The sequence below is a fragment of the Bombina bombina genome, chromosome 6 (genome assembly GCF_027579735.1).
Source record: "Bombina bombina isolate aBomBom1 chromosome 6, aBomBom1.pri, whole genome shotgun sequence".
NCBI lineage: Eukaryota > Metazoa > Chordata > Amphibia > Anura > Bombinatoridae > Bombina > Bombina bombina.
Window position 1 is genome coordinate 180,409,929 of NC_069504.1, and position 16,604 is coordinate 180,426,532.

General features: G+C 38.9%; 1 protein-coding gene across 1 annotated transcript in view; it reads left to right on the forward strand.

The window, feature by feature from the left end:
• ASZ1 (ankyrin repeat, SAM and basic leucine zipper domain containing 1) overlaps positions 1-7,065 on the forward strand; it is an 864,897-nt gene extending 857,832 nt beyond the window's left edge. The window contains exon 12 of the mRNA XM_053719197.1: positions 6,602-7,065. Within this exon, the coding sequence (XP_053575172.1) occupies positions 6,602-6,757 (156 nt within the window). The 3' untranslated portion in view covers positions 6,758-7,065. The remainder of the gene's footprint in view (positions 1-6,601) is intronic.
• The last annotated feature ends 9,539 nt before the right edge of the window (positions 7,066-16,604 follow it).

Consider the following 16,604-nt stretch of genomic DNA (forward strand, 5'->3'; position numbering starts at 1 on the left):
TAATCTACTAATTGTCATTTGTTTGAGATCTTTCCCAGTTTTTGAGAGATAGGGCTCCGTTTGGCTGGTCCTGCGGGTAGGCCTGTGTCTTTTTTGGGCGTTAACCTCCGGGTTGCCTTACATTTTATTTATATCCGATGGGATGTCTTTTATTTGTTTTTGTTTCCTTCGGGAACCTTCTGGGATTGATACTCTCTATTACTTCTTCGGAAGTTGTTTTGGACATGTTCATCCTGTTAAAAATGTCTGTTTTCTGTTTTTTCCCCTATGAGGGAGAATTTATGCAGCTTGCCGGGTGGATCCCTAGGTGCAGTCTGGTCCTGTTGGGTTCGTTCGGTCTTGCGGCTGTTCAGACACGTGGCGCTGTTCTGCTCGGCTTGTTTGGTAGAAACGCTGAGTGCTCAGGTTATCATTGTTTTTCATGTTCAACTAAGCATTCGAGAGGACCTGTGGGTCCGTGAGGCGGGAAGGATTGTTTCGGTCCTTATAGCCTTCAGTCATAGATGACAAGGGAGTTTTTCTGCTGCGTCATTCCATCTGACATCTGATTTCATCAGAACTTAGAGTTTTCCTACTCCATGTGGTGGAGGGTTGGAGGGCTTAACGCCCCTTACCACATTTGAGCGGTTTGGCCTTCATTTTTAGGCCTCTGGATTTGTCCTTTTGGGCTTGATCCAACAGCTTGTACAGGAAAGCTGTCTAGCATGCGGAAGGTTTGCAGTTTGAAACCAGTTGCATCTCTTGACACTTTGCAGGTGTACGCGTAAGCTGTTTATAGTCTATCTAGATACAGCTCTTACTCTTTGACGTGTACTGTCTGAGTTGTAAGAGACCTTTGGGTCTTCTTCCATTGTCTCCGGGTGAGTTGGATCTCCTTTTAGGGATCTGTGTTTCCGGGTGATGGTTGTTCCCTGCCTTTCTCTTCCTTGTGTCCTCTGTTTGTGCAGAGGTGACAAGGAGACTAGTCCTGCTAGTAGGATTTATTTGACCTTGAGGTATCCCTTGGTTGTCCTGAGGCTCTGAGAAGCATATTTATGAGTTCTAGCCTTGCTCCTTGGAGTGTTGGACTTTAGCGGTGGTTCCTTCCTTTAATCGGGGCTTTCGAGTTCTTCTCGCATCCGTATCCCTTGTGTCTAGCTTTTTGGCCAGCTGGGGTGTTTAGTTCTAGGGTAAGTTTTGCCTGAACTATTAGGTGCCCGGACCTGTTTTTCTCCCTGAGAATTCCGTTTGCTGAAGCTTTGCATGGCCTTTTTTCCTGACCCAGTCTTGGGTGGTTTTGGAATCTTGGATCTCAGTGCTGTTTGGGATGTTCCATGGTAGTGGGAACTTGAGCTTTTTCCTTGGTCCATCTACCTAACCTGGTCATGGTTGGCCAGGTTTTCTGAGTATTTTTTACTCTTTGCCACCATCATCTGGTGGTTAGCTGTGTGGCTTGCGTCTCAAGGGTTGTTGGTTCATACCCAGCTGCTGGCGCTGGATGTCCAAGTTCTGGTGTGCAGTATGGTTGCATTCCCCTGGTCAGCTTGCTAGTGTTCCTGTAGATTCCCTGCTCTGCAGGTGAATGGGTTGGCTGTGCCTCTGCTTGGCAAGCTACTTGTAGGGGGGGTCCTCTTCTAGGATATCTGTGTTGGGAATTTCTTTTCCCATTAGCCGGTGGTTTCGGGCCTTGAGTACAGTTGTTGCCCTTCCAGCATCGTCCCTTTCCTTTAGGGGATATTCTCTTCCCTATGGAGATAGAGTCCTTGCTTGGGGCTTCTTCTGGATGGGAGGCGGTAAGGTGGGATGGTTTCCCACTGGGGTCTTGCTGGCTCCATGTCAGACTTATTGGGCCTTTATTTTGATAGATCCTTCGATCTATGGCCTTGCTGTCTGTTTTCAGAGTCGGGTTGTACTTGTACTCTGTGGGGATGTCTGTGCTATCCTTACGCTCATTCCTGTACCTGTTTCGGGATTCTCTTGTCCCCCTGTCTTTGATCCTTGAGGCTGGGTTGGTCCAGCAGGGTGTGGGTCTGCAGGTCAAGATGGCTGAGCGGTCTAAGGCGCTGCGTTCGGTCGCAGTCTCCTCTGCATGTGTGAGCCTTGTTGAGTCTATCCTGTTAGCTCAGTCTGCTAGGGTATAGATTTTCCTTTCAACTTGCTCCATTGATTTCAGAAGAGGGATTACTCTTCCTTCGGGTTCTAAAGGTATACTCCCCTTCTCAGGGGGCCTCGATTGAGGTTTTGTGTTCCCCTTTTTAGGGACCTGTGTGTATCTCTAGCGACTTAGGTTGCCTGGAGTGTGCCCTCTGTCCGGGTGCTGCTTTTGCGGTCTGTTTCTTGCTGCTTCTTCCTCATAAGTACCCTCTGTGTCATCCTGTTATGGACTCGGTGTTCTCAAACTTGGGGTTTTTCACCTGGGTGTATTACACACTTTTTCATGGTCGAATGCTTTGGTATTCTATGGTCAGACACTGGGAGGAATTTGCCTCTTCAGTTGGGGGTTTCGGCTGGTGTCTCCTTCATTTGTGGGGGGGTGAGCGGTGGGGGACCGTCTGTTGGGCAACGGTGTCTCCTAGAGGACTGTTGGCTCAGTCGAGTCTGTTTGCGGTCTCTAGTTTGGCTTCTGGACTGACTGTGAGTCAGTGTCTTTGGGGCTTTTCCTCTTAAAATTTTCTCAGCTTTGTTATTTAAAAATAAGCAAAACTATACATTTAAAAAAAAAAACCTGTATGGGCTATATAAATGGATCATCTATAAAACTTTTATGCAAAGAAAAATCTAGTGTATAATGTCCCTTTAAGGCAAAATTTGGTTTCTCATTTGTAATGGGAAAGAGGATAGCAATAAGCTCCACATTGTTCCAAAATGACAGAATTAATTACACTAGTCATTTGCATAATTGTTTAAGGTCTTGAGCTATGAGTGGATTGTTAATTTAATTTACCTTGTTTCCTTAGTGCCCAAGCGGCAGATGACTAATATCAATACTAGTAATATTATCATTCATACAATGCAGCTTGAAATATTTAGCAGTGTCTACAGGATAGATGTTTATAATGGAGCAAGCTTTTCTAAAAGACAGTTTAATAGGGTACAATATGTTTGCTTTAACTTAGTGCTAATTTTTGAGAAGTAGCCAAATCAGCTCATGAGTACAGTTTGCTATAATTAGGTTAAACTAGTAGCTCAGCTATTAGAATCCTCACAACTCAATTTTTTTTCTGTTACTGGATTACATTAAAATCAGTTTATTGAATACTGACATAAGTGCTTTGATTTTATCTGAAATAATGTTACTGGCCCATTACAACGGATATGTTCACATAGCACAAAATGGTCACTTGTAAGGATGCATAAACATTATTATATTGTGCCAAATGTAACCATCAGAAAACAAGATAGCTGCTGTTATCGTCAGGTGAATTTCCCTGCTTTTAACCTAATTATCTTAGAGGCTCCTGTACTGAGTGTCTTATTGACATCATAGTTCATCATAGGTATTGTAACCTAGGGTGCGTCCTTCTTAGTAAATTCTGTGCCGTAGGTGCATATATTAGTATTTTATTTATATATATATATACTATAATATAAAAGGCCAAGTGTGTTTTTCCTTAGCTGTCATGCGCAGTTTAGAGTCTACCTGGCCTTAGAGTCTACCTGTGTCCTGATCTGCTGTCCGCGGCATGACAGCGGTGGGCGTGCGCCTCTGCACGAGAGAGAGATCAAAAGAGATGGGAAAGAGCAAAAGAGATGGGAAAGAGCAAAAGAGAAGGGAGAGAGAGCAAAAGAGAGGGGCAATGGCAAAAGAGAGCAAAAGAAAGGGGAAATAGAGCAAAATAGAGGGGGGGGGAGAGAAAAAGAGAGGGGAAAGAGAGCAAAAGAGAGGGGAAAGAGAGCAAAAGAGAGGGAAAATAGAGGGGGAGGAAGAAAGAGAGCAAAAGAGAGGGGGAGAGAGAGCAAAAGAGAGGGGGGGAGAAAGAGAGAGAGCAAGAGGGGGGAGAGAGAACAAAAGAGGGGAGAGAGCAAAAGAGAAGGGGGAGAGAGAGAGCAAAAGGGAGGGGGGAGAGAGAGAGAGCAAAAGGGAGGGGGTAGAGAGCGCAAAAGAGAGGGGGGAGAGCGCAAAAGAGGGGGGGAGAGCGTAAAAGAGAGGGTGAGAGAAAGCACAAAAGAGAGGGAGAGGGGGAGAGAGCGTGCAAAAGAGAGGGGAGAGAGAGAGCGCAAAACAGAGGGGGGAGATAGAGCAAAAGAGAGGGGTCAAAAGAGAGGACGGAGAGAGCAAAAGAGAGAGGGGAAAGAGCGCAAAAAGAGAGGGGGGAGAAATCGCAAAAGAGAGGGGGAGAGAGAGCGAAAGAGAGGGGGAGAGAGAAAGCAAAAGAGGGTGGGGGGAGAGAGCAAGGGGTGGGACCGCTGTACTGCAAAAAATGGCCCGTGTGAACGGGCTTTAGGACTAGTATATTATTGTATGTATATGTGTGTGTGTGTATGTATATATATATATATATATATGTGTGTGTGTGTGTGTGTGTGTATGTATATGTATATATGTGTGTATATATATATATATATATATATATATATTTATAAAGTTAAAGTATTGTGGCCAGCATTTGATCATTGTCGGAATGAACGGAATAAATACAACATGCATTAATTTATTCCTTATAATACTAATAGATAGAGAAACACCTAACAGGTTCATGAGATTTTCAGTTTATGGGACAAACTGCATCTTCTTAGACTTGATTTTTTGTCCTTTATATCTTTATACCTTTATATCTTTATTTAGGTAAACGTAATACACAACTGATGGACAGTTAAAGGGACACTGAACACAAATTTTTTTCTTTTGTGATTCACATAGAGCATGCAATTTTAAGCAACTGTCTAATTTATTCCTATTAGCAAATGTTCTTCATTCTCTTGGTATCTTTATTTGAAAAGCAAGAATGTAAGTTTAGATGCCGGACCATTTTTGAACAACCTGGGTTGTTCTTGCTGATTGGTGGATAAATTCATCCACCAATAAACAAGTGCTGTCCAGGGTTCTGGACTTTCTTTTTCAAATAAAGATCGTAAGAGAACAAATATTCCTTAAATATCCCACCTGTCTTTACCATTTGTGCGTTAACCCAAGTGTGACATTGAGGCTTTTAATTGCTCTTATGCAACATTGTTATAAAATGCTTTGTAACAATACAAATACAGAAGAAGGGATCCTGATACATTGTTTTGTTATTATTGTTTTTATCCTGAGCTTGTTAAGCTTTGGAATCTGTAAGTACCTTTCTTTCCAACTTCGTTCATCGTCAAGGGGTTAAATAAGAGTGTGTGCAAACAAGGCTGTCTGGAAATCATATATTCCACACAGCCTTGTTTGCACACTCATTGATATCTGTCCCTATTGTATTAAAATACATTGTTGTATTACTAACCAGCTTTCCATTTTACAGGCAATTCCAATAATCACTGTGTTTTTTTCTTGTAAATAAAGGCAAACAAAGGCAGAATGTTTTTTTGGACAATTAACACACAAAACCATCTTCTAACTAAAACCATGTTGTTTGCTACAGTTGTTTTTAATCTTCATTATAAACAGTTGTACAGGAAAGGGACTGGTTGTTTCTGGTGTTGAAATTAAAACTGCAGTTTGGTTTGAGATTAAAGAACAAAAGTTTGTGAAGTGTTTAAGATGAATTTCTATCATTAAAATAGCAGGATGGATTTGCTCTTTAAGGGACATGAAACCCAAATCATGATTCAGATAGAGAATACAATTTTCAAAAAGTTAGCAATTTACTTCTATTACCAAATTGGCTTTGTTCTCTTGTTATTCTTTGTTGACGAGATACCTAGATAGGTAGCATGCACGTCTGGAGCACTGCATGAGAGGAAGCAGCGCTGCCATCTAGTGATTTTGCTAATGTATTATATTGTTGAAAATCTCCTGCCAGATAGTGCTGCAGACACGTGCACACTCCTGAGATTACCTTCCCGCTTTTAAACAAAGGATAACCGTGTTCTCCACAGAAAACTATTTTTTGCTATTCATAGCTCAAATTAATTGCACAATTTAACGTAAATGTATTAAATGATAATTTGGGCTAACTGTAGTCTAATATTGGCTAACATTTTAGCCGTATGGTCAGTAAAATCTGCCGGGTGGTGCACCACTTAAAAAGGTCCTGGGGAGAACACTGGATAACAAGAAGACAAAGAAGGTCCTGGGGAGAACACTGGATAACAAGAAGACAAAGAAGGTCCTGGGGAGAACACTGGATAACAAGAAGACAAAGAAGGTCCTGGGGAGAACACTGGATAACAAGAAGACAAAGAAGGTCCTGGGGAGAATACTGGATAACAAGAAGACAAAGAAGGTCCTGGGGAGAACACTGGATAACAAGAAGACAAAGAAGGTCCCGGGGAGAACACTGGATAACAAGAAGACAAAGAAAATTTGATAATAGAAGTAAATTGGAAAAATGAAAAGTTGTAAATGTTCTATCTGAATCAAACAAAGACAATTGTAGGGTTTTATGTACCAAATCTACACACATTTTAATGGTAATCATTGAGATTCTATAGGCTTTGCAATTACCCATGATGCTGACTCTGTAATATTAAGTTTCAGAATGGCCAGAAGAACAAACTATGTCCTGTTCCACCTTTGGATGAGCAGCCTGGTTTGAAGAGACGTAAACTACTCAAGACCATTGTTATGTCGGTGTTGGTTACTGGCTTTATTGTCTCACTGGTAAAATTAACATGGAAGAAAACCTAATATTTAGTCATGTATGTTATCTGGATAGTATTATCGGTGATTCTATAAATGTGCATTTTGTTGAATTTTCCTTACCTATAGAACATGTGTGTTTTACGAGCACCTTCATTGACATATATTTTCTTAGTATATGTTCTGTGGCATGAAGAACTTGCCATTGATGCACCTATTTACAAAAATGGTAGGAAATTATTCATTTATTCAATTATCTCTGAAGTATGTTTTTTTTTAAATAAATCTTTTGGTTCAAAATTCAGTATTAGGTCAGTTTAGCACATAACCCCCCCCCCCCACACACACACACACACACACACACACACACACATTTTTCTTTCAGGATTGAGTTTGAGAAAACAGTTCTTAACAACTTTCAATTTATATCTATTATCTAATTTGCTTAATTCTTTTGCTATCATTTTTTTAAAAACGTACCTAGGTAGACTCAGGAGCGGCAAAGCACTACTGGGAACTACCTGCGGGTTGGTGGCTGCACATATACGACTTTGGACATTGGCTCACCTGATTTGTTCAGCTAGCTCCTAGCAGTGCACAGAAGTGAATTGGAAAGTTGTATAAAATTGTATGCTCCAGCTAAATTATGAAAGAAAATTGAGTTTATATCCCTTTCAGGCATATTGTTAGTGCAGCTGTATGTATATGTGTGTTAGTATGTGCGTACAGTCACTACCCTGTATATTATGTGTGCTGACAGTCTGACCCCTTTATTCCAAACTTCCACATTGTCAGTTTTTTTGTAATGTATTGTCATTGCTGCTGATTATAGAAGCAATATACATTTATTTTAATTTATTATTGATTGTTTTAAAGTTTTCTGAAATATTTATTTTGTCTTAATCAGTGTATCTTGTTGTTACTGCTCATTAAACGTTTACTTGGAAAGTTTAGCATTGGCCAGAGTAGTGTTTTTGTGTTACAAGTGCTGATTTATTTTTGTGTGTGTCTGCGTCCTCCTGAAAATGTATCAATATTACATTGGGGCCTGCTTGTCTCTGGAGACGCCTCACTGTGCTTTTCAGAACTGTTCTAGAGAAATAAAGTGGGGGTCTCTTGACAGCTGGTTGTTCTGGGTACATGAATCTTAAAATCATCGCTGCAGAAAGTGCCTGAAATTTGCTGTAGAGTAGTAAGACTTAAGTATCCCTTGCCAGATATTTTTCTCAGCTGCCTGGCTATATTTTCTCCACTTTCATGCTTATTACTGGCCCCTTTTTTTCTAACCTTATGAATAACAGGCATGCATATTTCTTAAATGCAGACTAAAGCCTGTGTATATCCCACTATCATTCTCTAGGTTTTTGTGTTTCTAACAGTGGATCAAACATCACTAATTGGCAGAGAGACAGCGATTATATAAACTGTTAAATATTTTGGCAGACTGGTATAAAGACTTTAAAGACATAGAGACGCTGAAAACAATTACACTATTTCAGGAACATATTACTCTTCAATCAAAAGCATATTACATTTTCAACCTGGGGGAGCATACGTTCACAGTCTATACAAATGTAAGCTTCACTAGAAGAAAATAATTCAGAGGATATATTTGGTGTCATGACCGAAAGGCAGCAGCTCTCTCTACAGCGCGTTTAGAGAAACCAACAGCTTCATAATATGGCACAGATTAAGTATAAAGCTATGCTTCTGGGCCTGTTGCAGTTATATGATATATTGCACACTGGTATTTTGTAATTTTTTTTAACAAAGGTCCAAGTATAGTTATTCCCATCCATTATACTAGTTTGGAACATAAAAAGGTTTTATTACAGTACACACTTATTTTTGTTTTCTCCTCTTTTTTTTTCTTCCTTTTTGCCTAAAAAAATAACGTAATATTCTAAATATAAATATAGAATTGAGTAAGACAAATATATTATTTTTTAAATGGTGCAAGGTTGGAAAGCCTGAGAATATCTCTTTGTAAGAATGAATTATATAAAATTAGGCAAGAAGACCCCCACAGGTTAGTTGTTACATAATACCCAAAAATTGTATTTGTTTGGTCTAAAAGTGGGTATTTTAAAAGTAATTACTCTGCTATTGTTTTTTGAATATTCCTTTTGCTGAATAATCTAGTAAATGTAGGACTATATTACGAGTGGCGCACTAACTGTTGCTTGAGCGCAATTGAATTTAACGCACATCATAATAACAAAATAATGAAGTGTCACAAAACACATGAAAAACCCCGTTTAACCCCTTAATGACCCTGCACGTCTGGAAAGCAGCTGGAAGCGATCCTGATCGCTTCCAGCTGCTTTCCGTTAATTGTAGTGATGCCTCGATATCGAGGCATCCTGTAATAACCTTTTTTAGCCATCCGATGCAGAGAGAGACACTCTGTGGCCCCCTCTCCACCAGACATCGATGGCCGGTATTGGTGGGTGGGAGGCAGGTGGCGGCCATTGATGGGCCTTGTGATGTGGAGAGGGGCAAGATCGTGGGCGGGGATAGCCGGGGGCGCGCACGGGGCAGCGAGGGTGGGCGCGTGCACGGGGAGAGAGCGGGTGGGAACCGCTACACTACAGACAAATTTCTGTTAAAAGTGGGAACAAGGGGGGAATAGATTTTATAAAAATGCCAGTACCCAAGATGGCCCCCAATAAGGCAGAGGGGGAGGGATAGAGATCTGTTTTGGGGTGGATCAGGGAGGTTGGGGGCTAAGGGGGGATCCTACACAGCAGCATATGTAAATATGCTAAAAAAAAAATCAAAGATACCTTTTATTTTAGTACTGGCAGACTTTCTGCCAGTACTTAAGATGGCGGGGACAATTGTGGGGTGGGGGAGGGAAGGGAGCTGTTTGGGAGGGATCAGGGGTGTGATGTGTCAGGTGGGAGGCTGATCTCTACACTAAAGCTAAAATTAACCCTGCAAGCTCCCTACAAACTACCTAATTAACCCCTTCACTGCTAGCCATAATACACGTGTGATGCGCAGCAGCATTTAGCGGCCTTCTAATTACCAAAAAGCAACGCCAAAGCCATATATGTCTGCTATTTCTCAACAAAGGGGATCCCAGAGAAGCATTTACAACCATTTGTGCCATAATTGCACAAGCTGTTTGTAAATAATTTCAGTGAGAAACCTAAAGTTTGTGAAAAAGTGAAGAAGAAAAAAATTATTTGATCGCTTTTGGCGGTGAAATGGTGGCATGAAATATACTAAAATGGGCCTAGATCAATACTTGGGGTTGTCTACTACACTACAGCTAAAATTAACCCTACAAACTCCCTACATGCTCCCTAATTAACCCCTTCACTGCTGGGCATAATACACGTGTGATGCGCAGCGGCATTTAGCGGCCTTCTAATTACCAAAAAACAACGCCAAAGCCATATATGTCTGCTATTTCTGAAGAAAGGGGATCCCAGAGAAGCATTTACAACCATTTGTGCCATAATTGCACAAGCTGTTTGTAAATAATTTCAGTGAGAAACCTAAAGTTTGTGAAAAAGTGAAGAAGAAAAAAATCAATACTTGGGGTTGTCTACTACACTACATTAAAGCTAAAATTAACCGTAGAAGCTTCCTACATGCTCCCTAATTAACCCCTTCACTGCTGGGCATAATACACGTGTGGTGCGCAGTGGCATTTAGCAGCCTTCTAATTACCAAAAACCAAAGCGATATATGTCTGCTATGTATGAACAAAGGGGATCCCAGAGAAGCATTTAAAAACAATTAATCCCATAATTGCATAAGTTGTTTGTAAATAATTTTAGTGAGAAACCGAAAGTTTGTGAAAAAATTTGTGAAAAAGTGAACAATTGTTTTTATTTGATCGCATTTGGCGGTGAAATGGTGGCATGAAATATTCCAACATGGGCCTAGATCAATACTTTGGGATGTCTTCTAAAAAAATATATATTCATGTCAAGGGATATTCAGGGATTCCTGAAAGATATCAGTGTTCTAATGTAACTAGCGCTAATTTTGAAAAAAAAGAAGTGGTTTGGAAATAGCAAAGTGCTACTTGTATTTTTTGCCCTATAACTTGCAAAAAAAAAGCAAAGAACATGTAAACATTGGTTATTTCTAAACTCAGGACAAAATTTAGAAACTATTTAGCATGGGTGTTTTTGATAGTTGTAGATTTAAGGGGTCAAAGTTAGAAAAAGTGTGTTTTTTTCCCATGTTTTCATCATATTTTGTATTTTTTATAGCAAATTATAAGATATGATGAAAATAATGGTATCTTTTGAAAGTCCATTTAATGGCGAGAAAAACGGTACAGTAAATGAGTAAGAGGAAAATTACAGCTAAACACAAACACAAACCCCTATTGTGGGCCTCATCAGTGAGGTGCAGCCATATCCCTCTAGGCACACTGAGCAACGGGTCCACGTCTGGCTTCCTGCATCACCCTTAGGGAGACTTCTGTCAAGGTCATAATTTACATAAGTGGGCCTCATAAGGATCAGACTGATATGCTAGAGGAAAGTTCTTCTCTGTGAACGGCACATGTTGAGCAAAAAGAGGGAATCCAGAGGTGGACCCGTTGCTCAGTGTGCATAGAGGAATATGGCTGCACCTCACTGACGAGGCCCACACTAGGCCGAAACGTACGTCTGGGGTTTTGCCGTTTCCCTTGTTCAGATAAGGATTGCCTGGTATTTCGGGGTTGGACTGTACTGTGAAGTCAGGATCAGACTGATATGCTACAGGAAAGTTCTTCTCTGTGAAAGGCACATGTTGAGCAAAAAGAGTCTGTTTCTTGGCTGGTAACTAGCCATAGAACAAGCTATTATACTATTGTTCGTTCCCAGGTTGAGCGCTTCTCTTTTAATTTATACATATAAGTGCATTGGACCCCTTTGTAGTCAAGTAGATGAAAACATGTAAGATCATATTTATGTTCATATTTATTATGAATAATTGAACATATTCTGCTATGTGAAGAACATTGGAATGTGAAATATAACTATTTCATGCCGGGTTAGCTCACTTAAGAAAATGCACTCGGGTTTGTATGCTAGTAGGGTGTTAGGTTTTTCTTTTCACACTCCATTGAAGTCTATGGGGGAATATGCTAACAAGATCACAATATTTTAACTTTAGTTTTTTTTGCACATCTGATTAGCGTGTGAACAAAAACTTTTTTACTTTCAACTGACTTTCAACCTGACGCGCGCAAAAAGCTTATTCTAGTGGAGTTAGCGTGCGAGCGGGAGTGATAAATAGCGCTCCACTTGTAATCTAACCTTTAAACAGCTTTTGCTGTACCTCTTTTTTCCTGAATATATTAGCATTTTTTTCATATAGGTGGCGAGAGACCATGAGCTAGTGACGTATGGGATATGCATTCCTACCAGGAGGGGACAAAGTTTCCCAAACCTCAAATGCTTATAAATACACCTCCCACCTCACTCATACCTCATTTTTACAAACTTTGCCTCCTTAGGAGGTGGTGAAGCATGATGTGCTTGATTGTTCAGTGAAAGGTGCTTCTAAGCATATTGAAGCCCAGTTCCTCTCTAAGTGCAGTGTTTGTCTGAGGGATGTGAAGGGAGTATTGCCTGAAGATACCATGGGAAAGCTTTTCATAAGACTCTCTGTAAATCGGTCGCAGGGATTAATCTGCTGCCTCAACAATATACTCTTGTGCCATTACCTCTGCTGATATATTTCAGCACTGGTTTGGCTGTCTGCTATATGTGGATGGGTGTCTTACACGGTAAGTATATACTTTTATTATATAAGACGCTCAGCTATGGATTGGGCACTTTTTAAGTAAAGCTGTTATATAATGTTTGTATACATGCCTTGAGTCAGTGATTCAGTGCTGTTTTTTAGCAACTTTATTGGTGGCTAAATATTTGTCAAGGTTGGTAGAGTCTGAAACATAAAGGTTTTTTTTTGGAGCTAGTAATTTATTTATAAGTAGGATGCTAAGTATTATGTTAGTCTCATGGAATGTTTATAATCACATTTTATGCATCTATAATAGAAGTATCTATTAGGCTTTATTTGGGTTCATTTTTGTTTTATGTATGTACAATCAAACTTTTTACCTGCTTTTTAGAGTGATAAGTGTATTATAAATCCTCAGCTTTGCATGTCGCGCATGTGATGATGCTATTTGTCATAGTGTGACGTGTCATCATTTTGCGCCAAAAAATTCCCAACAAAATGTTGCCGTTATAAGCTCCGCCCCCAGCCCATTCAGTGTTATCTGTCAACACTTAGAGAGCTTTCATGAAGCATTATTTCTTTCATGTAATTAGCAAGAGTCCATGAGCTAGTTACGTATGGGATATACATTCCTACCAGGAGGGGCAAAGTTTCCCAAACCTTAAAATGCCTATAAATACACCCCTCACCACACCCACAATTCAGTTTTACAAACTTTGCCTCCCATGGAGGTGGTAAAGTAAGTTTGTGCTAGATTCTACGTTGATATGCGCTTCGCAGCAGGCTGGAGCCCGGTTTTCCTCTCAGAGTGCAGTGAATGTCAGAGGGATGTGAAGAGAGTATTGCCTATTTGAATTCAATGATCTCCTTCTACGGGGTCTATTTCATAGGTTCTCTGTTATCGGTCGTAGAGATTCATCTCTTACCTCCCTTTTCAGATCGACGATATACTCTTATATACTATTACCTCTACTGATTCTCGTTTCAGTACTGGTTTGGCTATCTACTATATGTAGATGAGTGTCTTAGGGTAAGTAAGTCTTATTTTATTATGGCACTCTAAGCTATGGTTGGGCACTTTCTATGTAAAGTTCTAAATATATGTCTTTAAACTTATATTTGCCATGATTCAGGATAATCAGTATTCCTTTAAAATTCAGACTGTCAGTTTCATTATTTGGGATAATGCATTTTAATTCAATTTATTTTTCTTTACCTTGAAAATTTTCAATTGATCATTTTTCCCTGTGTGCTGTTAGGCTCGCGGGGGCAGAAAATGTTTCTTTTTATTGCGTCATTCTTGGCGCAGACTTTTTTGGCGCAAAAATTTCGTCATTTCCGGCGCCGTATTTGACGCTGGAAGTTGTATTCTGTTAATACGTCATTTTTGACGCATGTGTATTCAGACATTTTTTTGCGCCAAAAAAATGTGGGCGTCGGTTCTGGCGTCAGAGGATGTGGCGTCATACTTGGTGCCAAATATATGGGCGTTATATTTAGCGCCAATAATGTGGCCGTCATATTTGGCGCCAAAAAATGTGGGCGTATTTTTTGTTTCACTTTTTTTCCTCACATTATTTAAACCTCACTTTTTTATTGCTTCTGGTTTCTAGAAGCTTATTATTTTGCATTCTTTTCCCATTCCTGAAACTGTCATTTAAGGAATTTGATCATTTTGCTTTAAATATTGTTTTTCTCTATTACATATTGCAAGATTTCACTGTTTCTGTTTCAAAACAATCTAAAAGGATTCCTGTTGACTGAGTTCAGTCCTACCAAAGCTAAGTTCATTTATTTTAAATGTTATGAATGTTTATCTTTAGCTATGGTTTGTAATAAGTTATCATGATAAACTTTTACATGCAGAATCCATTAGTATTTATGCTTTATATATTGCTATTCTTTTTACATCTTATGTACAAGAAATATTTAGAAGATTTATAAGAAATATTTTTCTGATTCTATTTTAAAGGCTTTGTCTGACATCGTGCCTTCTAATAAAATTTTTAGGTCTTTTTCAAACTTTTTTTTTAATTATTAAAGTTTCAAATGACTAACAACATACTGATTTATCCTTCTCTGATGATGTTTTTTCTCATTCAGAATTTTCTTCATCAGATATTGACACTAACAAATCTATTTTTTTATTTTATTAAGTACATTTGTTCTTTGTTGAAAAGGTATTGATTATTTTGGATATTAAGGTAACTAGTTCTTTTTCAGGACTAGCTAACACTATTTCTGCTTATTTATTCTTCTGTGTTTTAAGAGGTTTTTGTCCAATTCCTCATACTAGGAAATGGGATAGGCTGAGAATTTTTTTCTTCAAAGGTTTTTAACTATATTCTTTGCCGGCAGTTAAATTCAATTTGGAGGGTTCTCCAATGTATTGGGGCTATCTCTACTCCTACTAATTATGCTATTGTTTCTATAGCAAAATAGTATTTATTTTCCTTTAGATGGTTGTATCTTATTTATGGAAAATTATTTAGTTTCAGGTACTTTTCTTGGACCTGTGATTTATTTGGATGTTGCAATTACTTCATTTTTTCTGTTTACTTTAAGATCAAGTATCAGATTATGATTTATTTTAGCATTGTTAAAGGGACAAAATTTACTAGACTAGGTGCTGTTGCATTTGTCTTGTTGTTTTGCATTTATTGATTATGCAAGTCCACTGTATTGACTGGTCCTTTAACTGGACTATCATGCTAATAATTTCATTTTATTGCATATTTTCGCAAATGAGGTTTAATCTATGTCTTTAGCTGTTTTAGCTAGAAGAATTTTGTGATTTCTAAAAATCCATATTTCTTTTGTTCTAAGATAATCAATTATTTGTTTTATAATTGGATTCAATTCTTAACTGTTACTCTGGGCTTCAAGATTGAGTTCTAAGACTAAAACTTTAAGCTTATACTAGTTTGGTTGTTCTTATTAAGGAACGAATTCCTGAATTCTTTCCCAAGTAACATGTTTTTAATTGGAAATTTTTCAGTTCGAAATCAGCTCCCTAAAATTGCGATGTACGTGCCGTATTCCAGCTTGGCTGGCAAGGGGCAGGTTAAGACTTTTTTGAAATTTATTTGGTTCTATTCGGTCCAAATTTCTTTGATTTTATTCCAGTAAGGCTAACACTTTCTTTAAGTGTGTTTCGGTCTTATATATTTTGGGTACTGTTGAAGTATGGCTGATCACCCGTGGGGTTCAAGCGCTGCTCAGACCTGGAATCTTCTGGGGTATTTCTTCCAGTTCCATTTTTAGGAACTGGGTTTTGGAGTTTTATTCAAACTATTCTGCCTTTTTTTGGTCAGTGATAGCATTATTTGTTTTCATTAGTTACAATAAATGCATATTTTCATTTTTCTGTTTTCATTCAGATTATTTTCTGAGAATGCGGAATCTCATATGATTCACTTTGTTCTTCAGGACATAGTTAGAGGATCTTTTTTTTTTCAAAAACTCTTGATTCCTCATACAAGGGTCACCTTTTTTAGGTTTCCAGATGGTTTGTGTCACTGTCTTTGTCTCTATCAGACAAGGGACAATTTTATTGGGTTCCGTCTGTCGGTACCTTTAGTCTCTATTATTTTTTTCAGTTGCTATATATGCATAGAAGTTTTAGGTCTTATGGCCACAGCATTGGATTCAATTCCCTTTGCTCATTTTCAATAGAAAGAACCTTTCCAGTCTTTTATGCTGAATTATGGTGCAGGGATTCTAGGATTTCGCATTTTAAATCTTCAAATCCTAATATTTATCTCTCTTGATTTGGTGGTTAAGATCACCATCATTTAGTTCTACAGGTCTCTTCGTTTCTTTCAACCTGGACCATGATCTCTACAGATGTGAGTCTTTTTGGTTGGGAGGCTGTCTGAGGATCTCTGTCAGCACAAGGGGTTTGGAAATCTCAGGAGGCGAGATTACCATTTGATATTTTAGAACTCTGTGCTTTCTCAGAGTTTTTCAGTTAGTTTCTTTTTGAAGAAGAGACGTTTATTGTTTTTCAGACAATATCACAACTATGGTGTATGTCAATCATCAGGGTAGGACTATCAGTCCTTAGGCTGTGACAGAAGTGTCTCGGATATTAGCTTGGGCTAAATCCAGCCCCTATCTAAATTCTGTGTTTTTTTCCAGGTATAGATATTTGGGAAGCAGATTATCTCTGTTAATCAAGCTTTACTTCCGGGAG